The sequence below is a fragment of the Schistocerca americana genome, chromosome 8, assembly GCF_021461395.2.
Source record: "Schistocerca americana isolate TAMUIC-IGC-003095 chromosome 8, iqSchAmer2.1, whole genome shotgun sequence".
NCBI classification, from domain to species: domain Eukaryota; kingdom Metazoa; phylum Arthropoda; class Insecta; order Orthoptera; family Acrididae; genus Schistocerca; species Schistocerca americana.
The window spans coordinates 359,347,797-359,372,883 of NC_060126.1; the positions used below are offsets into that span (position 1 = coordinate 359,347,797).

At 42.5% G+C, this 25,087-nt stretch overlaps 1 protein-coding gene across 1 annotated transcript in view; it reads left to right on the top strand.

The window, feature by feature from the left end:
• Positions 1-25,087, top strand: part of LOC124545850 (aminopeptidase N-like) — a 296,523-nt gene that overhangs the window by 68,058 nt on the left and 203,378 nt on the right. Inside the window, exon 4 of the mRNA XM_047124807.1 lies at positions 7,333-7,491. Coding sequence (XP_046980763.1) covers positions 7,333-7,491 — 159 coding nt within the window. The remainder of the gene's footprint in view (positions 1-7,332; positions 7,492-25,087) is intronic.

Sequence of the window (25,087 nt, forward strand, 5' to 3'; positions counted from 1 at the left end):
TTGCAGTGAGTCCATTACATTTTCTAGGACGTCACGTGCAGATGCAAAGGGGTTACGACGTGCTCGGTGTGCATTACTGCGGTCCTCTCTGGTCAGATGTTGTCACCCGGAAGCTTCACGACGAACATGTTTGGCACCATGTTCCTATCCCGTCCAACATCGTACCACTATGACATCCGTATGCTCCACTAATTTGGATATTGTACGATTAACCAGCCGGTCAAATGCAGATGCACAGTGAGGTCCTATTCAAACCCAGGTGCTGCTGACGCTGTCTCTGACGGGGACACAGGACCTCCGTATTCTTCACATCTGACGATGTTCATCCGTTTATACCCCCAACAAGATCTGGTAATAACACTAAACAAGAACATCAGTAATGCACTCTGTTGGCCGTTCAACCTGTCATGGAGAACTGCAACTTTAATCATTTACATACCCGCCGACGGAGTGTACTTGTATGAAGTTACATTGCCATCCGACCATGTCGTCGGGTTGCTTCACTTGTTTTGTAAAGCAGTGTACATTTTTTTCTGGGATTATGTGCTTCTCTTATTGTACTCTATCATATTTCTCAGTTTTCGCTATTAATTACGATACTCCCCAAATATTTATACAACTATACTGTTTACATCCGACAGCTGATAGGTGTTTAAAAATAGCCATGTTTCTGTACGTTCGCACGTTTCTTCGAGCTCTATAAGAGATCAAATGTGCTTATATTTACGAACAAGCGATACGCTCGGCAGAATTGCGTTTGTGAGTTACCCTTACTTACTGCAAATTTTCGTCGCACGCCGTTTCACGCCGCAGGCCACAACAGTCTATCGGTTTTCAGGTGGCCATTAATCAGGCGACCGTCCGCTCTGCCAAGGCAATTTTCTGCGTTAATGGAGCGACGGGCAAATGAGCAGCCTAGGGCATTTTCTACCTGCAAATGGGATAACGGCCCACCAGTTTCCGATAGCCGACGGCAACGCCAGCTTCTAGTACAGCAAAACGGTGATTCGTATTTGGGGCTCGAAAACGGTCCAAGGAGGTGGAAAAATGTCGCGCAACGTACATCTTTTATTATTTAAAGTAGTGTCCGTTAGTATAGCCTTTACAAGACGCATGAGGCTCGAACGAAAAATGTTTTTTCATTCTATCTAAAATTATTGATGTCTCTTAATTTATTTTCTTTCGCGAGAGACTTCAGCTGACCCCTTTAATCTCGAGACGTACTATGAACGAGGAGTAATTACTTTTAAGGATAGTTGAACATACCGGTAAACACTTTATAATTCAGCTTTATACTGTAGGGAAAAAAAGATTTCTTCGTTCGACCTGAAGACAAGAAAAAGCTTTCTGCCACATTGGGAAGATCAAAGATAAAGAACAAAACAACTAATGAAGTGGGAGGTCATGAAAGACAATTTTGTATAAGACAGAGATTGCGTTTACCATTTCGATTGTTGCAGCTGTATGTAGAAAATGACGTGACGCAATCAAACGGCCACGAAAACTCGTAATAATAAATGTTCAAATGTGTGTGAATTCCTTAGGGACCAAACTGCTTAGGTCATAGGTCCCTAGACTTACACACTACTTAAACTAACTTATGCTAAGAACAACACAAACACGCATGCCCGAGAGAGGACTCGAACCTCCTGCGGGAGTGGCCACGTAGTAACAAGAAAATACCTTACTCCTATTACGAAAATAAGAACAGAAGAGATTACAGTGGTGCACAAGTTCTTTAACACAAATCGAATTAGGGACAAATGAAACTAATTGAAACAACTATCAGTTAAACATCAGAAATAACGAAGCTGTAATAAGAGAAATAGAAAAATAAAGTACACTCCTGGAAATTGAAATAAGAACACCGTGAATTCATTGTCCCAGGAAGGGGAAACTTTATTGACACATTCCTGGGGTCAGATACATCACATGATCACACTGACAGAACCACAGGCACATAGACACAGGCAACAGAGCATGCACAATGTCGGCACTAGTACAGTGTATATCCACCTTTCGCAGCAATGCAGGCTGCTATTCTCCCATGGAGACGATCGTAGAGATGCTGGATGTAGTCCTGTGGAACGGCTTGCCATGCCATTTCCACCTGGCGCCTCAGTTGGACCAGCGTTCGTGCTGGACGTGCAGACCGCGTGAGACGACGCTTCATCCAGTCCCAAACACGCTCAATGGGGGACAGATCCGGAGATCTTGCTGGCCAGGGTAGTTGACTTACACCTTCTAGAGCACGTTGGGTGGCACGGGATACATGCGGACGTGCATTGTCCTGTTGGAACAGCAAGTTCCCTTGCCGGTCTAGGAATGGTAGAACGATGGGTTCGATGACGGTTTGGATGTACCGTGCACTATTCAGTGTCCCCTCGACGATCACCAGTGGTGAACGGCCAGTGTAGGAGATCGCTCCCCACACCATGATGCCGGGTGTTGGCCCTGTGTGCCTCGGTCGTATGCAGTCCTGATTGTGGCGCTCACCTGCACGGCGCCAAACACGCATACGACCATCATTGGCACCAAGGCAGAAGCGACTCTCATCGCTGAAGACGACACGTCTCCATTCGTCCCTCCATTCACGCCTGTCGCGACACCACTGGAGGCGGGGAGGCGGGCTGCACGATGTTGGGGCGTGAGCGGAAGACGGCCTAACGGTGTGCGGGACAGTAGCCCAGCTTCATGGAGACGGTTGCGAATGGTCCTCGCCGATACCCCAGGAGCAACAGTGTCCCTAATTTGCTGGAAAGTGGCGGTGCGGTCCCCTACGGCACTGCGTAGGATCCTACGGTCTTGGCGTGCATCCGTGCGTCGCTGCGGTCCGGTCCCAGGTCGACGGACACGTGCACCTTCCGCCGACCACTGGCGACAACATCGATGTACTGTGGAGACCTCACGCCCCACGTGTTGAGCAATTCGGCGGTACGTCCACCCGGCCTCCCGCATGCCCACTATACGCCCTCGCTCAAAGTCCGTCAACTGCACATACGGTTCACGTCCACGCTGTCGCGGCATGCTACCAGTGTTAAAGACTGCGATGGAGCTCCGTATGCCACGGCAAACTGGCTGACACTGACGGCGGCGGTGCACAAATGCTGCGCAGCTAGCGCCATTCGACGGCCAACACCGCGGTTCCTGGTGTGTCCGCTGTGCCGTGCGTGTGATCATTGCTTGTACAGCCCTCTCGCAGTGTCCGGAGCAAGTAGGGTGGGTCTGACACACCGGTGTCAATGTGTTCTTTTTTCCATTTCCAGGAGTGTATTTTGAAAGTAGGAACGTACAAAATAGGTGAAAAAAGAAAGATTATTGGTGAAGATAATGGTGGTGATGATAATGAGGAGCAGGAGGGTATGTTGGTTTCGGCACGAGACAGTCACTTCTTTAAGCGCCCTTTCATCAAGAACTGGTACACAACAGTTCTCTAAAAACCACATTCATGTACACACACACACACACACACACACACACACACACACACACACACACACACACACACTCGCGCGCACACACACATACACACACACACACACACACACAGGGAGAGAGAGAGAGAGAGAGAGAGAGAGAAGTAGACAAGCGCGGAAATAATGCATATTTAAAGTCATTTCCAAAATATTCTTTAAAAAATAAATATTTAATGTTAAGAGCTAAAGTAATGCAACTGACTGATAATTCTGTCTGCGTGGTCACTGGACTAAAAAAGGATGAGCCAGCCGCTGTGAAGGATTAAGCAGGAGTCCAGACTCTGCACAAAATTCTAAAAGTTCTACAACAGGCGTCTGGGCATCAGCTGAAATAGAGGGCGCGCCCGTATTTAAACTTGCTTCTGCTCACTCTGCAAAATGTAAAATTGTATCTGTTAAAATGTGACATACAGTGGTTTGCAGACCACATGCACCATTGTCTGGGATGTTCCCATCCCCACAACCACCACCGCAAAAAATTTATAAGCGAATAGAAGAAGAGAATTTTCTCCATCTTCCTGCTTCAATCAAAGATTAGCCGAAAACTGAGGAAACAATGTGAATTCAAATTCTAGCTCTGCAAGTAAGAGAATTTCAGCCACTGGAAATACATGAGAAAATAGATAGGGGAATTTTGAAATCTCTCTAGATTGATGCCAAATATTTTAAGGAACCCAGAATTGTGTGTAAGAAGAGTTAACCTAGGAGAAGCAAGAGATTTACGGAAAACTCAATAGAAGGAAAGACGTAGAGGATCGAGAGACATGCATTACGTCACCCAAGACTCGGTGGTTATTTTGACACTTGATGAATCAATAAAGGATTCATGTTTCATACAACAAGAGAGGTCGGACTATATAGCTAAGTTTATTTGTTATTTTGGTTATATCAGGTAGGCCAATATGAAGAAATCAGTACTGGATACGATAATTTGAAGGGAATGTCAAACACGTCTACTTACTGAAACATAAAAGTAAAATAAGTATTAGTTCTTAGCAAAAGGTGAACAAGTTCCGTGTGCTTTCCATTCCTAATAATATGAAATATACGGGTATTCGAATCACATTGCAAGACCAGTGTTAAACTACATACAATACCAGTTTTTGCCTTCGATATTTCTCACGAGAATTTTACCGCTGCGTCAATTTGCACACGAGTGACGTGCCTACTGATTAATTCGCATAGATGGCAGGATGGAGTTCTGTGAACTGTCGACTACGCGTTTCGTCCGCTTTGAAGTAAGAAAGTTTCAGTAAAGTCACGTATGAGTAGATCCACCACTGTTCATGCGTGCGTTGTGTGCTGCATAACCGTAAGGCGCTACTGCAAACGTGGTGTGCCCTCTCCACGAACACAAAAATAAGATTTTCATCACAATTTCCATATGTAATTATTCTGACCTGTTGTTTGTTATAACCATTATAGGGATCGAGCCGGGAGACTTAACACACTATTTCATGTGTTTGTTTTCACAGAGTTTCTGTCGCGAAGATTACTTCACCCAGAGTATAAAGCGTTCGAGTTTACTATGTAACTTTGGTAGTTCGAGAAAAATCCTGTTGGGGTCAGTAGCCGAACTCTGAAGTGGATTGTCGGGGAGAGATGTAAAAATCCCCGCGTGAGAGAGAGATATTACAGAGTGACAGACGATCTTAATGTATTCCCGCAAATACTTTCGCTCTCGGGTAAAGTTGCTATATGGAGATTACTTAGTTCACGAGTACCTTCTTCTGGACTAAAATCTGGGAGATCAATCTTGCCCAACCATAAACGGCCGTGCCGGCCGCTGTGGAGGAGCGGTTCCAGGCGCTTCAGTCTAGAACCGCGCTGCTGCTACGGTCGCAGGTTCGAATCCTGCCTCGGGCATGGATGTGTGTGATGTCCTTAGGTTAGTTAGGTTTACGTAGTTCTAAGTTTAGGGGACTGATGATCTCAGATGTTAAGTTCATAGTGCTTAGAGCCATTGACCCATAAGCGGCGCCGACCGGAGTGGCGGAGCGGTTCTAGGCGCTACAGCCTGGAACCGAGTGAACGCTATGGTTGCAGGTTCGAATCCTGCCTCGGGCATGGATGTGTGTGATGTCCTAGGTTAAGGGTTTAAGTAGTTCTAAGTTCTAGGGGACTGATGACCTCAGAAGTTAAGTCCCATAGTGCTCAGAGCCAGCCATAAGAGGCAGTAGCAGTAATGAGTCGTCTTTGAGATTGTTTCGCATGATTGTGCGGTTTACTTAGGATCTTTGTACTCTGTTTCCTGGCCTTGCCGCCGGGTTCAGCAAGTTAATTTGCATTTTATAACGTTATTGGTGGAGGGTGGCCTCATGCCCGTCCCCTCGCTAGCCAGTTTACTTAGGATAAAAGACTGAAAATGCATTCAGATTGAGAATGCATCAACAGACATACAGTCATTCAATTACACTAAACGTTTTTGTCCATTTCAAGAGCTTCTGATTGTACACAGGAGGGTGGTACTTATTTTTCAACTGCCTAAATTCGAGCTCTTAAATTGCTACAGTCAACTAAGAAACTGAGTAGAATTTTAGCTCAGTCAAGCAAATGTAAGATGACCATGAAGTTCTGTTGTTTTCTCGAGTAATGTGATACATTTATATAATATTTTCAGTTGTTTCATTTGCAATCAGAATAGACATTATTAGCGAATAGTAAACGTAGTTCCCATTAATTCATTCTGCAAACAACAGCAACCTTCATACTACGGCAATACTTGCAGCAAGTTGAGGTAGTTTGCACTTTTTCTACTGGTCTTTATGAAGTTGCTGGTAGGTACAATGTCAGTGATAGAAATGGGGTTTACATTCACAGCTGAACCTTTTGGGTATTATACTGAAAAACTGGTATTAAGCTGTACTTCTTTTCAAAACCCCAGATTACAGTTAACCTTAAGAACCACCAAGAATTAGTGGTACGCTGAGATGGAAACTAGCTGGAATTACTTCGACCCACACAAGAAGCAGTTTCCCGGATGGATACATCACATTCTCTCATGCCAGTAATGCGCCCTCTTTCAATCTCGCTGGTTTACGATTCGCGCATACGCCTGCGAGGTGTCACGCACGTGTGCTCAAGTCCTGTGACCCATTACATTCGGATTGTAGCGACAGCGCGAGCCGCTAGCACGTTTTACCGGTAACTGCTATTGCACCACGATATCGTTGTTGACCTCGAACCCACCGATCGACATTTTACAAACGCTAATATTTTCTACAGAACATACTAATTTACATTTCCTGTGAATATGAACGTTCTATCTCTAGTAGTTCAAAATATTTTGTTTTTTTCTGGACATTAGTGTATTTTCTGAAATGTTTCTATCTCTTTTGATGACTGGGATGGCGTAGTGGTTAAGACACTGGACTCTGGTTCGACAGTAGTTATATGATATTTTACATGCTGCAGGCTTTCTTTATTTTAAATTTGTGGTAAGGCCTTATGGGACCAAACTGCTGAAGTCATTGGTCCCTAAGCTTACGCGCTACTTAATCTAACTTAAACTAACTTTCGCTAAGGACAACATACACACCCATACCCGACAGAGGACTCGAACCTATGACGGGGTTAGCCGCCCGGACCTTGACAAGACGCCTCAGACCGCGTGGCTACCCCCGCGTGGCAGTCTTCCTTCATTATTGTCTGCGAGATGTATTGATTCTCTCTCTCTCTCTCTCTCTCTCTCTCTCTCTCTCCTTCCCTGACTTTGACATCGGCGATACGTTTAACTACATCCTTCCTGCCTGATACTTCCCTTCCAGCTCTCTATCCTGAGGCAACGAGGATCCGCCACTAGGGAGAGTTGCCTTCCTTGCCCAGCTAACTAGAGTGTGTTCCTGTGGCCTTGCAGGTGGATCGCGACGACGCAGTTCCAACCGACGGACGCTCGGCGGGCCTTCCCCTGCTTCGATGAGCCAGCGCTCAAGGCGACCTTCTCCATCCGGCTGGCCAGGCCTGCCAACGCCACGAGCATCTCCAACATGCCCCGCGTCGGACAACCCACGTCCGTGTGAGTACCTGCCTCAAGCCACTCTCTAACCGTGCTGTCCCTCTGTATTTTTACTCAAATGTTTGAGCGGTGCAAAATCTAGACTCCTTAGAAATTAAGCAATGAAATGTTGTTTGATTTTTCTTAACCAAACGAAGAATGGATAACGGACAAATGGATATTATCTTGACAAGCGTAACGCCTAGTTTTACAAAAATATATTTAATCACTTGAAAGTAATCAGAGTAATTATCAAAAACTTAATTAGAAATTTGAGGGAAAATTGCGAGATGGACACTTTTGTACGAATTTTCACATACACTCCTGACATCGTCAGCGAGACGGTGATCTGTAGTACAATAAACACTGAATTAATTTTCAACTTCCAAGATCGCTAAAATCATTTATTCATACAGATAACCGGTTTCGGCAATTCTCTGTTGCCATGTTTCGGATGATGTAAACATGGATCCGAAGATTTCAATACAGAATCTCCGAAACCGGTTATCTACATGAATAAATAATTGTACCACTCTTGGAAGTTGAAAATTTGTTCAGTGTTCGAATTTTCACAGCCAAACGAAGATTCACAGTTGAGCAAATGGGATATCAAACTGACTAGTGTGATTTCTGCTTTTGTAAAGAAAGTTTTAACTGCGTCAAAGCAATTAGGGAAACTCAAAAAACTTAATTAGTGACACGAGAGAAAATTTTTCGTCGTATTTTCATAGTCAAACAATGGGAAATGGACAAAGGTCTACTTTTGGAAAAAGAAAATTAATTGCTGAGAAGTAATCAAGGAAAGTAAGAAAGACTGAGTAAGTTGTTTGAGAAAAAATTTTGGACTTAAGTTTCATAGTCAAATGAAGACTAGGAAAGACTAGGAAACGGAAAAATGGGGTACCAAACTGACCAGCGAGTGGTCTAGTTTTGCAAAGAAAGATTTAATTACTTGCAATTAATAAGAGTAGTTCAGAAAAACTTTATTTGTGATTTGAAGGAAAATTTTGGCCTGAAATTTCATAGTCAAGGAAATAATGGAAAACGCACAAACTTGCTATCAAACTGATCAATATAAAGTCTAGTTTAGCAAAAATGCATTTAATTGCTTGAAAATAATCATAGTAATTAAGAAAAGCTTGAATAGTGATTTGAGCAAAATTTTTATCCGAATTTTCATAGCCAAATGAAGACTGCAACTTGAAATGTGGTATCAAATGGACCACTGTCAAGTGCACATTTTCAAAGAAAAATTTAATTGGTTGAAAGTAACGAGAGTAATTAATAAAAACATAATTAGTCATTTCGAGGAAAATTGAAATACTTCAAGAACAGTTGCTGTTAACTATGTAATTGAAGTGTGAAAATGTTAATCTCTTCAACGCCCACACATGTTTTGCATGATTGGTCACATTCGTGTATAAGTTGTGGAATGTACTTTTTCATGCTGAAACAACAAAATAAATGCGAGAGTAGGAATAAATTGAAACTTCTCTGCATTCTCTTTATCTACATACTCTTAATAATGAACAAAACCAAAATGTAGCAAATAAAGAAAATTTTTTAAAATAATAAAATTAAAAAACAATCAAATGTTTTGTAAGAAGATATATTAGACAAACACTAGACAAGCCTTTGAATGATGCTCGAAATCATTTAAAGCAAATGAAGCATGTCAAATTTTCCTCTGATCTTTTTATTTCTTACTTTTAGACGAGTTATTTCATAAAACATTTGATAGTTTTTCCATTTTGTTACATTAATTTATTCCACTAATGCCATCTCTGACTCACATGAATAATTGCAGATATTTCCCAAGAACTTAAATCAATCATTATTCCAAGGTCGTCATGGTACAGTTCCTTGGCTCCTGTTCTTGCATGAAGACTGTGCTGATTCTTTAGATGTCCTCATTGATCGAGCACTGGTTGCTTTTCTTCTTCTCAGTCTTGTATTGTGTCGAAATAAAGTACATTAGTATGCTGGAAGGACAAACATTTCTCCATCTGCAGTTGTAACCACCCAGTGGCCTTCTAGACTTACCACAAAAGGTACCAACAACGTACCTAAATATCTTCAGCAGGTATGTTGGTATCCTGGTTACCAGATGCAATTAAGTGGCCAGGATATATCGAGGATGGTGCGAGTTCGAGAGCACGAATTTTTACCCCATGTAGTGTGTCGATATGTGTATCGATCGCGTTCCCAGCGTATGAGTAACCTGAGCAGAAGTTGCATATAAAGCTGTAACGGTGTTGCTGTTTGCGACGAAATGGCTTCAACAGCAGGCCATGTTGAAATAAATTTTGAAAATCCTGTTTAGTTTGTAAATATAAACTGACTTCTTTATTCATGAGTCATCTATTGTTGTATTACTTTGTTATAAAGATATAGTAACATTTAATCCGATGGTGTCTTATTTTCTTCTCCTATAACAACTAACAGCATGTACTTCATTCAGTAACCCACTGTGCCTTATTCAGGATCCATGGTTTTAATAATGCCCATTTGATGATGTAACGTTCTTACTCTCAAACAAAACCTAAATGTTTAATTTAGAGCTTTAATTATAGATTTCATTTTCCTCAAAATCAGAAGGAAAAGTGTTGCAAACCATTTAAGATTTAGAGCATGAAACGTTACTTTTACAATGGATATTTATTTCGAAGAATTCAAGGATGATTTTCATTGTTGCTAATGTTTTTTGGTTGAGGTGTGCTAGTTTCATTGCTTTTTGGGATAATGATCAATTCTGTAGCAATTCTCGTAGGTTAACTTTTTGAAATCAAAAGATCTGACACAGATATACTGGTAACTTTTCTTCATGTATTCTTTCCATCTAACAGTAAATTAAATACAATTGACTTGTACTGCCATTAACAGCTAACATGAACCAACTGACAACTAACCATTATGGCCCAAAACTGGCCCTTGTGTAGAAAAGTAACAATTCATAGCGATAAAAACGTTATTAGCACCAGTCATTTTATGAATTTATAATGAAAAATTACTCTTTCAAAAAACCTGCATGTAACAGTACATTTTTTCAATAACGAGGACAATTTTTGACACCGTTTGTTTTCTTACATAATTTTTGTACAGAATATTGTATAATGTGAATTGTGAACAATTACTTCTAAAATATGCATCTTTCTACTAAAACCTTAATTATTTTTATAACTAACATTTATGTATTTCCTAATTAGAAAGTAATTTTTTTCATTCCAGAAGCTCCTTTGTACATTGTATTACATATTACCCAAAACAACCTTGATTATTTTCTATACTGACTTCCTAGAACTTTTTAAACGATAATTTCATACAAATGGAGATGTGTTACATAACTAAGGTTTTTTCTTTGAAATTTAACAGTCATATTTTAACTGAATATAAGCTCATAAATACACTATATCAGATTATTGAGATTCTTAATTTTTAAATGATGTGGTGTCTTTATCGTTAATACAGATACAATCCTCAGTTATTCCAAATACATAACATCAAGCAATGAATAATTCATGTGAAATGTAGTCACACAATATCTGATACAGCTTATCGACGAATGCACTAAAAAATATGCAATTCATACTTGTATGTGAAATACAGTAGCATGGAGAGCTGCATCAAACCAGTCTCTGGACCGAAGACCACAACAACAACAACAACAACAACAACATGTGAAATACATGACTGTTACCTTACAATGACTAACTCTTAATCAGTTACAGAAGCAAAAATTAAGAAACTTTTAATTTCTCCCTAATAGAGAAATTATTTAACTTTCTTGTAGTGTAGAGAGCATTTCCCTGAGTGACAAAATTAAAAATACAGAGGGTTCCGATCCTTAAGTGGAGTTTAATTGATACACCTATTTTATATGTAAATTTATCTGTACATGGTTTTGTCACCAACTAGTGGTACATCTGAAGAAACTTATGGACTATCTTCTTAGCCGAATTAAGTCCATTATTAAATTTAGAGGCGGTATTATCGTGATAGTTCCTGGGGGAGTGACTGTTTATGAACGATCAGCTTACTAATGGTGCATTGTGCCTAGCAACATTCATGGTCAATACCTATAGACCGTTTCTCAGTACTACACAACTGGTGGCACAGTAGTAGCATATGTACTCTCTTCTGGAGGACTAGGGTTCTGTGTACAATTTCCTGCCTACTTTTCCTTTTAGAACTGCACATTATTCGTCTTTAGTCCTTTGAGTATTTTATATCCTTATAATATGTAAATTACATTAAGTGAAAAAAATTGCTTGATTGCTTAACTCCTACGTTTTTATGAAACCAAAGCAATTACTTTTGATGCAAGTACAGTTCACACGCACAAACATAAAAATCTGTATTATTATTGTTGTCATTTATTTTTATATTCATCTATAACGCTCTTCGTCATCGGCAAAGGTAAGAGTTTCCTGTTATTTCTGACAAATATAAAAGCTGTTTATGAATAAGAGAAACATTTTATATGAGCTCGATGACGTATTGGAACAGCGTGTGATATATTTTTGTTTTACGTCTGTTTTTGAAAAAATTGTGTTTTCTAACGCTGTTTGCTACATCTGTATTGTAGTTTTATTTTTCTACAGCATCCCTCTGTTTTACATTGCAAAATCATAAACTTTCGTGTAAAACCTGAATTAAAGTTGACAATTTCAATTTTTCCATAAATACTATTTATTTTTAACTAAGATTGGAGGATAACTATATGGAACAGAATTGTTCCGTTGTTAGCATGCCCTTTCATATGCTGACGGAAACAAATCGCAACACCGAAACGTAATTAAAGTAGAGTAATAGAATTTCGGAAATACATTTCTCTAGGTAACACATTTAAGTAATTAACTTTGAAAGATCACAGGTTAACGGAGTGCGAGATAGGCGATTGCAAATTTAAATACAGGTACATTAATAACCAGTGTAACCGCCGGAATGTTAAATGCGGGCATGTAAGCACGCATGCATTGTGCTGTACGGGCCAGATATCAGTTTGTTGGATGCAGTTCCTTGCCTGTCCCACTTGGTCTATCAATACAGGCTAACGATGGTTGTGGCGGACACTCGAATCACCATCCCATGATGTCCAATATGTACTCGACTGCAGACAGTTATTGTGGTCGAGCAGCCCACGGCAACATGTCAACACTCTGTAGAGCACGTTGGGCTGCAACAGCGATATGTGGGCGAGCATTATCCTGTTCGGAGACACCCCCTGGAATGCTGTTCATGAATGGCAACACAACAGGTCGAATTACCAGACCGATGTACAAATTTGCAGTTAGAGTGCTTGGAATAACAACGAGAGTGTTCCTCCTGTCATACGAAATCGCACCCCAGACTATAGGAGTAGGTCCAGTGTTTCCAGCATGCATGCAGGTTGGCTGCAGGCCCTCGATTGACCTCCTTCTAACCAAAACATGGCCGTCAATCGAACCGAAGCAGAATCAGCTTTCGTCAGAAAACACAACAAACCTCTACCATGGCCTCCGAAGAGCTCTCGCTTGAAGTCGCAAATGGCGGTGATAAGGGTCAATAGACTCCACGCTACAGGGCGTCTGGCTTGGAACACGCCTTGAAGCAACCGATTTGTAACAGTTCGTTGTGACACTGTGGCGTCAACTGTTGCTCAAATCGCTTTTGCGGATACAGTACGATGCGGCAGAACCATATGCCGAACGTGATGTTTTCCCTCTCGGTAGTGCCACATCGTCATCCGGAGACCTGTCTTCTTGCAACCATACATTCTCGTGACCACCGCTGACAGCAATCATGTACAGTGGCTACATTCCTGCCAAGTCTTTCTACAGTATCTCAGAGGGAACATCGAGCTCCTCGTAGCTCTATTAAACGATCTCGTTCGAACTCAGGTGTCTTTGTCGCCTTAAAGGCATTCTTGGCTAACATCATCACACCACGTCCAATCTCAAAGGTAACTAATGCTTACGATCGTTAGAACAAGTTTTTAAAACAAACCTGATTTTCAGCCTTATAGTGACAATACCAACGCCTCTCTTATGCCACTGGTGTGAAATTTGAACCCTCATCATCTTTCAGATACAGGAAGACGCATAACAATTTTCGCCACTAATTCTTGGTGCTGCGATTTTTTTCTGTCAGTGTGCATGGGATAGGCAAAATAATACGAGGAGTGGTACTAACGGGATGTTTGTGTTTGACGGTCAACAACGTAGGTAAGACACGTCTGCACTGGACTGTGCGTGTTCAGTACGGACTAGGCATCAATTTTTTATGAGTAGTGCACACTTAATATTTTCATTCAGAGGCCGAGGTCAACGTGCAATGAAAGAACTAAGAGAGTTCCAAAGAGGGCAGACTGTGAGGGCCCGATTACTGGAGCATCAATAACCAAGACAGTCAACTTACTGAATGTTTCAAGAGCGATTGTTTCAATAGTCATGACAGCCTACACAAAACATGGAGAGGTATCATCGTGTAAACGTAATAGTGGGCGCAAATTAAAATTAAATGACGGAGATCGTCGTAAGCTAGCACGAATTTTGTCAAAGCAACACAAAACTACGGCGGCTAAAGTGACTGCAGTGCTCAATTACCATCTTCGGAACCCCGTATTTATCGACACTGTCCGCCGAGAACACCATGAAGCGAATATTCGTGGACGAGCTACTACACCGAAACCATTAGCGACGACAACCAACTAAAAGAAGCGTGGAACATGGTGTCAAGAGCATAAATCCTGTACGGCTGATTAGTGGAAACACATCATATAGTCCGGGGAGTCAACGTTTTTGTTATTCCCAACATCGGCCCGGGTTTACCTCTCGAGAACGCAAAAAAAAACAAAAAAAAACCTACTATCCTGATTGCTTGATTCCAAAGCTTAAACATGAAGGTGGAAGTGTGATGCTGTGGTCAGCCATATCACAGTATTCTGCTGGCTGCTGGTCCCATCATTACTCCCAAAGGCCGAGTCACAGCCAACGATCATGTGAACATTTTAGGTGATCAGGTGCACCTCATGATTCAAATGTTGTTCTCCAACAATGATGCCATATTTCAGGGCGATAACGCACCCATTTACACAGCCAGGACAGTACAATCATGGTATGTGGAACATGCAACTGAACTGCAGCGTCTTCCCTGGCCAGCACAGTTCCCGGACGTGAGCATTATGGAACCCTTGTGGACGGTATCGGAGCACAGACTCCGAAGCAGATTTTCGCCTCCCTCGTCATGGCATAACATTCCACTGGAGACTATACTGTCATTATATGCCAGTATTGCAAGAAGAATCGCTTCTGTATTACGGGCAAATGGGGGTCCATCGCCTTATTAATAAACCACTCCGAAGTAAGTACAGGTGTTCACATTATATCGCTTGTCCTTCGTATATCCTCACTGAGATTCAAGAAAGTTTGCCGTTTCCAGTCCTTAGGAGAATTCAGTAATCTAGACACTGAATCTAGAACTATCAGTTTAATAAGTAACAGCTGCAAAATACTAACGCGAATCCTTTACAGGTGAATAGAAAAACTGGTAGAAGCCGACTTCGGGGAAGATCAGTTTCGAGTACTTAGAAATGTTGGGACACGTGAGGCAATACTGACCCTACGACTTATCTTAGAAGAAAGATTAAGGAAAGGCAAACCTACGTTTCTAGCATTTGTAGACTTAGAGAAAGCTTTTGACAATGTTGACTGGAATACTCTCTTTCAAATTCTGAGGGGGCAGGGGTAAAATACAGGGGCGAAAGGCTATTTACAATTTGTACAGAAAGCAGATGGCAGTTATAAGAGTCGAGGGACATGAAAGGGCAGCACTGGTTGGGAAGGGAGTGAGACAGGGTTGTAGCCTCTCCCCGACGCTATTCAATCTGTATATTGAGCAAGCAGTAAAGGAAACAAAAGAAAAGTTCGGAGTCGGTATTAAAATCCATGGAGAAGAAAAAAAAAACTTTGAGGTTCGCCGATGACATTGTAATTCTGTCAGAGACAGCAAAGGACTTGGAAGAGCAGTTGAGCGGAATGGACAGTGTCTTGAAAGGAGGGTATAAGATGAACATCAACAAAAACAAAACGAGGATAATGGAATGTAGTCGAATTAAGTCAGGTGATGCTGAGGGAATTAGATTAGGAAATGAGACACTTAAAGTAGTAAAGGAGTTTTGCTATTTGGGGAGCAAAATAACTAATGATGGTGGAAGTAGAGAGGATATAAAATGTAGACTGGCAATGGCAAGGAAAGGGTTTCTGAAGAGTATTGATTTAAGTGTCAGGAAGTCGTTTCTGAAAGTATTTGTATGAGTGTAGCCATGTATGGAAGTGAAACATGGACGATAAATAGTTAGACAAGAAGAGAATAGAAGCTTTCGAAATGTGGTGCTACAGAAGAATGCTGAAGATTAGATGGGTAGATCACATAACTAATGAGGAGGTATTGAACAGAATTGGGGAGAAGAAGAGTTTGTGGCACAACTTGAAGAAGGGATCGGTTGGTAGGACATGTTCTGAGGCATCAAGGGATCACCAATTTAGTATTGGAGGGCAGCATGGAGGGTAAAAATCGTAGAGGGAGACCAAGAGATGAATACACTAAGCAGATTCAGAAGGATGTACGCTGCAGTAGGTACTGGGAGATGAAGAAGCTTGTACAGGATAGAGTAGCATGGAGAGCTGCATCAAACCAGCCTAAGGACTGAAGGCGACAACAACAACAACAGACACTGACTACATACGTAAACAAAGAGACCGATATGAGGGAAAGCCCAATAGGTAGGCAACACATCTCATGTAGAGGTAACGCAAGTACAATCGTAACTGACCGAGGTTACTAGGGAAACTACGGTAGCCTACGGTAGTTTTACACCTCTAATTCAGGCTAATGCCGGGATGGATCATTTTCAAAGGACACGGCCAAATTCCTTCCACCTCGTTGTCCAATTCGGGCTTGAGCGCCATATTCTCCTAAACCCTAAACTTCCTTCCTACTTCGTAAGCACTGCGCACGTATGGCTGAGTAAGAGACTTCGTTACCGCAACGGTGAGCTCCGGTCCGCATTTACCACTGGCTGGCCTCTGGCTGACGCGGACACAGAAGTCCGCGAGGGTCGCGCCTCCACCGGCGTGCATCATTCATCAGACGGGCGTCGCAGCGCTGCTGAAACTTTCAGCACCGCCTCCGGCAGCCGCCATCACCGGCGCCCAGCCGGTCCTTACCGCCGACTCCCGGGACAAACCATACCCGCTACCTGCAACGTTTTAATGTACGTCACGTATAGGGGCGAGAGCTACCACGCTGAAAGCGTCATCAGGTGTGATGAAAAGATGGATCTCGCGGGCAACTTAGCCGGTAGGCGAACGTTGCTACATCCCATCTGTCAACTGTAGTACAGGGTTGTGCATGAAATGTATTACCATTTTGTTTTTGAATATAAACTTTATTGTCAATACAATATGAAAGGAACATGTACTACAATGAAGAGCCGTCCATGGAGATTTGTTCTAACTCAGCACATGCTCAATATGTCCTCCATTTCGTTTTCTAACTTCCTTCCTACGGCTCATGTCTTCCGTAATTTGACTGCAAGCTTGAAGAATAAGTCTTCTGAGCTCCATTCAATCACGTGGACGTTTCGTAAAACTTTTCTCCTTTAGGTACCCCCAAAGAAAAAAGTCACATGGATTGAGGTCTGCACTATTGGGGGGCCAATTTAGTCCGTCATTCAAGCGACCTGGAAACCTGAGTGAAATGATCCGCATGTCGAAATGCTCGTGTAAAAACTCCAACACAGTGTTTGCAGTGTGTGGCCTTGCTCCATCTTGCATGAACCAATGCGTGTTGAAGGGCAAGGCAGTAGCAAGAAGCTGTGGAATGAAGCTATTGCGAAGCATGCTCAAATAACGCTCGCTGTTCACAGTTTCTTCAAAGAAAAAGGGTCCAATAAGTCCGTGACTGGAAATTGCTGCCCACGCTGCAACTCTCGGAGCATAATGTTGTCGTTCATGAAGCACTTGTGGGTTTTCAGTGGCCCAAAAGCGTACATTTTTTTTGTTAACTACACCGTCTAAATGAAAATGCGCCTCGCCTGAAAACCAAACGTTGTTGAGAGTTTCTTCCCTATTCTCCACCCACTGAGCAAACAGTAGTCTCTGCTGCTTGTGTTCTTCAGTGAGCTTCTGTGCACAGGCCATCTTGTATGCGTACATATGGGTACATTTAGGTCACTTTTAAGAATGCGTTCAAGGAGCGTCTGTATATTCCCAGTTGCACTGCTGCCTTTCTACACGATTTCCCGGGATTTCTCTGTACAGCAACTCGTACCGCTTCAGTATTCTCCGGCGAACAAACAGGCTTAGGCTGAGGTCGCTTCGCTTCCAATACTGTTCCCTCCTGTACAAATGTATCGTACAACCTGTGGATGGTCTTCTTGCAAGGGACCCACTTTTCGTTTCATGAAAAAGTAACACAATTGCCTATCGTTGCTGTGTCGTCAGTCTTCCATTGTCAGCCATTGCGGCTTACAAGTCTCCTAGCGGCAGTATCGTGAATTACTCGTCATTTCGTAACCTATTTGTTTTTCCAAAAAATGGTTCAAATGGCACTGAGCACTATGGGACTCAACTGCTGTGGTCATCAGTCCCCTAGAACTTAGAACTACTTAAACCTAACTAACCTAAGGACGTCACACACATCCATGCCCGAGGCAGGATTCGAACCTGCGACCATAGCGGTCGCGCGGTTCCAGACTGTAGCGCCTAGAACCGCTCGGCTACTCCGGCCGGCCTTTGTTTTTCCAATCTCTGCTAGTACTGCTGTAGAGATCCCAGCGGGATATCTCATGTGCGCCGTAAATTATGAAAGAAATAATTGGTAACACATTTCGTGCGCCACCCTCTATTTCCCATCTCTTCCGTATTTCCATTCTCACACAAAAACCGTATTTTTTTTATTTTTGTTGGGTGCCACTTGGGCCACAGCCTCAACGTGTTCGGAGAATGAAAACATTGGCCAAGTAAGCTGTATTCTTTTTTATTTTCCGTACAGTTGGCCAATTTCAACCGTGATTCACTTTCAAGCACCTGTAATATGTTCAAAAATGGTGACATCGACTTATATCAATTGTCTGCAAGCTCTCACATACACACTTCACAACCCAAGTTACTTATATATCTTACACTTCCAGCTTCATTTCACGTTGTTATGCTGGTTTAAATTATTCGTTTTATCGTGTTAATAATTTACTAATGGAGATTTAACTTTTTCGTCTGTCTAATATGACCCATGAACAAGTCTGGCATATTTTTCTTCTCTTCTTATTCTGTAGTGGTCAATCCAAAGATTGATAATATTCTTCTCGGGTATGCAGCCGGATCATAACGTCTTCATGACACAATATTTCCGCGGTCCATCTGGCCGCCATCTTCAGGTGAGAGTGCTGGTGCACGAACTCGCCGGAACCAGCACTCTCACCTGAAGATGGCGGCCAGATGGACCGCGGAAATATTGTGTCATGAAGACGTTATGATCCGGCTGCATACCCGAGAAGAATATTATCAATTATTACGCCAGGAAAGCCTTCGTAGCCAATCCAAGGATTGGTTTGCAACAGCTACAATGGCAGCTTGTCTCCATTCTGTGCGTCTTACAGCTTTTCTCTTCATTTCTTTATATGTGTTACATCCCACATCTTTCACGATTTCATCCATGTACCTCAGCCGTGGTCTTCCTCTTGGTCTTTTTCCCTCGACATATCCCTGTATGATCGTGTTCAGGAGTCCTTAATGTCTTAATAGATGGCCTGTAAATTGCAATCTTCTTTTAACAATGAAACTCCAGAAGCTTCTCTTCTCACCTGCTCTTCAAAGAACCACTTCGTTTGTGACCTTGTCGATACATTTTATTTTGAGCATGCGTCTATAGCACCACATTTCAAAAGAATTTAGCTTCTCCCTCTGTCCCGAGGGTCCATGTTTCACACCCATAGCATGCCACACTCCACACATATGATTTCAAAAATCCTTTCCTGATTTCAAGGCTGATGCTCTTAGATGTTAAGATGTTTTTCTTCTTGTTAAAAGCAGCCTCTGCTTGAGCAATTCTACTTCTCACTTCTGCCTTGCTCCTTCCATCCCTGGTGTTATTACTGCCCAGGTATGTAAATTTATCAACTTGTTCAAGCAGTTCATTGCCTACATGAACTTGGACTTTCACTTGATCATTTTTGTCGCATGCCATTACTTTTGTTTTTGCTTTATTAATTCTCGTATTATATTCTTCCCCCATAACTTTATCCATTCTATTCAGTAAGACTACAAGATCTTCTTCACTTTCAGCTAGGACAGCTATATCATCGGCATATCTTATTATATCTATTCGTTGGCCATGAATTACTACACCTGTCTGTGAATTTTCCCTTACTTTTTTCAGCGCCTCTTCAATGTATAGGTTAAGGATGACAGGGGATAGTGCGCAACCTTGTCGGTCACCTTTCCGTATCTGCACGTCTTCTTGTTTTGTCCGTCCACGGATAACTGCTGTCTCGTTTTTGTACAGGTCCCATATCATTTTTCTATCTTTATAGTCTATTCCTAATTTTTTGAGTACCTCAAACATCTTATCTCATTTAACATATTTTTAGTGGTTTTAAAGTGACAACGAATTTACATTCGTACTTCTAGTGTGACATATGCATCATCTAGTCCTATAACACTTTACAGGTATGAGCTGCTCAAAACTGTAGCTACTACTTCCATTTCACATTAAATTCTACAGTGATTTAGTTGGTCAATACAGGGAGTAAAATATACGTCCCTCCTCCTTCACATAACATCTGTAGGTCCTAACATTTGTACTGCAATATATTGGCCGGCCGAAGTGGCCGTGCGGTTAAAGGCGCTGCAGTCTGGAACCGCAAGACCGCTACGGTCGCAGGTTCGAATCCTGCCTCGGGCATGGATGTTTGTGATGTCCTTAGGTTAGTTAGGTTTAACTAGTTCTAAGTTCTAGGGGACTAATGACCTCAGCAGTTGAGTCCCATAGTGCTCAGAGCCATTTGCAATATATTGGTGAAGAAACCGTACTGATACGGTGTAGTCCAACTATGGTTTTCCAGTTTTATTACAACACCGTATAATAGATGAAGTAGGGAAAAAATGTGCTTAGTATATGCACAATATAATCTGTTACTAATATTAATGTATCGCATTTAATTCTTTTTTACAATAACTGGCACAACTCATTAAGAGGCCCGACATAATCTTTTGCAGCTGGACTTTGCACAGTATTTTCTAATATTACATGTGGCGTTCATTTGATGTATAGCTATCGATCCTCTACTTTTAAGTAAGATAGCACATGTGAGCATAATTAACATAATACGTCGGTGGCTATTGCGCCAGTAGCTTACATAATGTCATTGACCATTCACGGATAGGATTCTGGACATCTTTGGTCATATTGTAACCTTACTGCCTATACCGTGATGCGGCAGCTTTCTGTTTGTGTCGGCTAATGGGCGTAATCATGCTTGCTACTGTATTGTTTTTATGCCACTTATATACAAAAATACGAGTATACCTGTTCACATGTACCAGAGATGCATTAGAAATGAAGGTGAAAGCTTAAGATATGTAAATATCTTGCGTTGTGGTTGGTTGGTTGGTTGGTTGGTTTGGGGGAGGGACCAAACAGCGAGGTCGTCGGTCCTATCGGATTAGGGAAGCAAGTCGGCCGTGCCCTTTCAAAGGAACCATCCCAGCATTTTCCTTAAGCGATTTAGGGAAATCACGGTAAACCTAAATCAGAATGGTCGGAGGCGGGTTTGAACGGTCGTCCTCCAGAATGCGAGTTGAAGGTGCTAACGACTGCGTCACCTCACTCGGTTACGTGCATTATGAAGTATTGTATACGCGAGAGCTTTTAGGCAATTGATGTCACCATTTTTGAACGTATAGCAGGTGCTTGAAACTAACCCATGGTTGACATTGGCCAGAGACACAGAAAATAAAAAGAATACGGCATACTTGGACCATGTTTTCATTCTCAGAACGTATATTAGAGTCTAACAGACACTCAAGGTTGATGCGATAAATCTCTACTACGCATGACGCCGTACAAAGTGAGGAGAAGGATACTAGAAACCGCAGTTCTTTCTCTCTGTTTCACTCACGGCTCTTAGGCGGGAAAATATATTATCCTTACATTTCTGTGTAGCCCTGATTATCGTCATTTGTTATTCACGACTGTTACGCAGGTAGGTGTTCCGGGACGACAACATAAGAGCGTAGGCTTCCGCGGTCAAACTCCACTTGAATAAAATTCATCTGTGTATTTGACAGCGTCATGAAGTGATAAAACTACCAACGTTCCTTCAACAACTACAGGCAACCTTCATCAGGAAATGAGCTTACGGCATTGTGGGCCGGGAGTCTCCCATTCGATGAAATTCGGCCGCCGAGGGCAAGTACATATTGAATTCGACGTCACATTGGGCGACTTGACCTTTATCAGGGTGTCACCGTGACAGGGCCATTCTCCAGTGGCAGGCGAAACACCAGTAGTCACATCACGATGCGGTCACACACAGAGGAATTTCATTGAAATAGACAGTAAAGTGTTTCTTGACTCGTGTAGGAAAATGGTCTCTTAGGATATTCAGAGTAATGTTCTCTGCGATGCTCAACCATGCGGCAGCTGCCCGCAGGCTTTTGTTGCGCAATTCTATGGTGCTCCCGCCCTAACTGAACACATCCCTACCAAATCGTACAACTATTACCTTCTCCACCTCTCATGTTAGCCAAACTTCTTAAGAGTCCCAGATCGCCTAACCGAAGACAAGAATTGATCGAATAAAAATTTTATAGGCCACCTACGTTCAAATACGAGGGGCGTTTAATATGTAATCCAACACTTTTTGCTCGGCCAGTTTCGGTTAGAAAACTGCGGAACTTGTGTAACATCGTAGAATATTCCCTCCCCAGTCCTTACAGTTTCGTAGCCTTCAAAGTGGCACCTGTCAGGAGGTACGTCCCAAGCAGAGAGCTGTCATTGAGCTTCTTTTGGCGGAAAACCAGAGCATCGCAGATATTCGTAGGCGCTTGCAGAATGTCTACGGGGACCTGGCAGGGAACAAAAGCGCGGTGAGTCGTTGGGTGAGGCGTCTCTCGTCATGGCAACAAGATCACGGAAAACTGTCCGATCTCCCACGCACCGGCCAGCCGCACACAGTTGTGATTCCTGCAGTGTTGGAACGTGCGGACACTGTCATTCGAGGTGATCGACAGATCACAATCAAAAACCTCGTTGCACAATTAGGGAGGTTACTGATGCAGCAACTCGTTGTCTCCGACGTCGACCAGCAGAATGGTAACATGCGGGCACACAGGCTGATCAAGTAAGGTGGCATAAGGCCGTCATATTTAACGGAGATTATGTTGGAAAATAGGGTGTTGTAGCCAAATGAGAGGGGAATAATATGGTGCATAGGAATCCTGAACAAAATCAACCTGAATTCAGAAAAATATTTGTTGCATTACATATTGAACGCCCCTCGTGTTATACTTCCTTTCAGTTCTTGGTACAGGCTGGCAGTCTGTCATCGTCCATTTCCTTAATAGGAGTTATAACTTTTCTTCCTTACACCGCCTGAATATACAAACCTACGTAAGCGAAGGTAATGGCCGATTTTCGTGACTGCTCACTGATGGTATAGTTAAAAGGAATCGGGAATATTCGTCTATTTATTGACACGATAATATACTTATTTATTTTTTGTGTTCGTCAGAAGTGCTGATTATCTGTAAGAAGAACTATATAGTTTGGATGAGAAAGAAACGAGCAATTGGTTGAATCAAGGATCGGATGAGCCATAAGAAAGCGTTAACATGGTCTATTGTACGCAACATACGAGGGAATCTCAAGAAGTAAGTTACACACTATTATGGCAGACCAAGCATCTTTTGTTGAAAGCTGCACTACACGTCGAAGTCATACAGATGCATAGCACTATTTTTCAACATAGTCATCAAGTGTCTGCAATCAATGGTCGCAACGTTCTACCAACCGTTGAGTACCTCTTCAACACGGATCCCTCCTTCGTCGCGGAGGCACTCGAGAAGCGTTGTACCAACCTACACATCGTTTGGAGAACCTCTTTTCCCCCATATGTTCTTCCACATTACCGAAAAGACGGAAATCGGGTGATGCAAGACCCGTTTGTCTCCGATCAGCGTCACCCAGGTCTTTGCGGTCTTAGCCAAATGGTTGGCACCGTTTCACTCCAGCTGTACGTGCCATTACATCCACATCTACATATATACTCCGCTAGCCACCAAGCGGTGTGTGGCGGAGGGCACAACTCGCGCCAAAGTCATATTTTTCCCCCCTCTGTTCCACTCGCGGATCGCGCGAGGGAAAAACGACTGTCTGAACGCCACAGCACAAGCTCCAATTTCCCTTATCTGTGAATGGTGATCATTGCGCGATTTGAAAGTTGGTGGTAATAATATATGTTCTACATCCTCGGCGAAGATCGGATTTCGGAATTCAGTGAGCAGCCCCTTCCGCTTAGCGCGCCGTCTGTCTGCAAGTATGTCCCACTTCAAACTTTCTATGAGATTTGTAACGATCTCGCGATGGCTAAATGTACCAAAAACGACTCTTGCCGCTATTCTTTGGACCTTCCCAATCTCTTGAATCAGCCCTAACTGGTAAGGGTTATATACAGAATAACAATACTCTAAGGCTGGACGAACTAACGTATTTGTTGAAGGACTGCATCGCTTCAGGATTCTACCAATAAACCTCAATCTAGAGTTCGCCTTGCCCGTTACTTGTGCAATCTGATCATTCCATTTAACATCATTACGAGTAGTCACGCCCAGATACTTGACGGATGTTACCGCTTCCAAAGACTGGGCATTTATTTTGTACTCGCACACTAATGGGGATTTTCGGCTTGTTTTAAGCGGGAGGTTACACCTACTAAAATTGAGAGATAACTGACAGTCACTACACCATGCATTTATTTTCTGCAAATCTTCATTGATTTCTTCACAACTTTCATATGATACTACTTTCCTGTAGACTACAGCATCATCGGCAAACAGCCTAATGCCACTTTCAATACCATCAGCCAGATCGTTTATGTAAATCGTAAAAAGCAGCGGACCTATTACGCTGCCCTGGGGCGCACCTGAAGCTACGCTTGTTTCTGTTGAAGTCACCGCGTTCAGGACGACATACTGCTCCCTGTCTGTTAGAAAACTATCTATCCAACCGCATATGTCATCAGATAGGCCGTAAGAGAGCACTTTTTGGAGCAAGCGACAGTGTGGAACTGAGTAGGACGCCTTTCGAAAGTCGAGAAATACGGTATCAACCTGGGATCCGGTATCTAGAGCCTCTTGTATACATGCACAAAGAGGGCCAGCTGTGTCTCACATGACCGCTGTTTTTGGGGTTATTTTTAGAATCTACAGATAAAATATTACTTTCAAATTCGTTAAAAGAATCTCTCATTGACCTTTTGACAGCTGCTTTCATTTCGCATAATTTCTGTTTTTCGGCGGGGCAGTGACTACGTTTAAAACGACTGTTCAAAATTCTCTGTTTTCTCAGCAATTTCTTA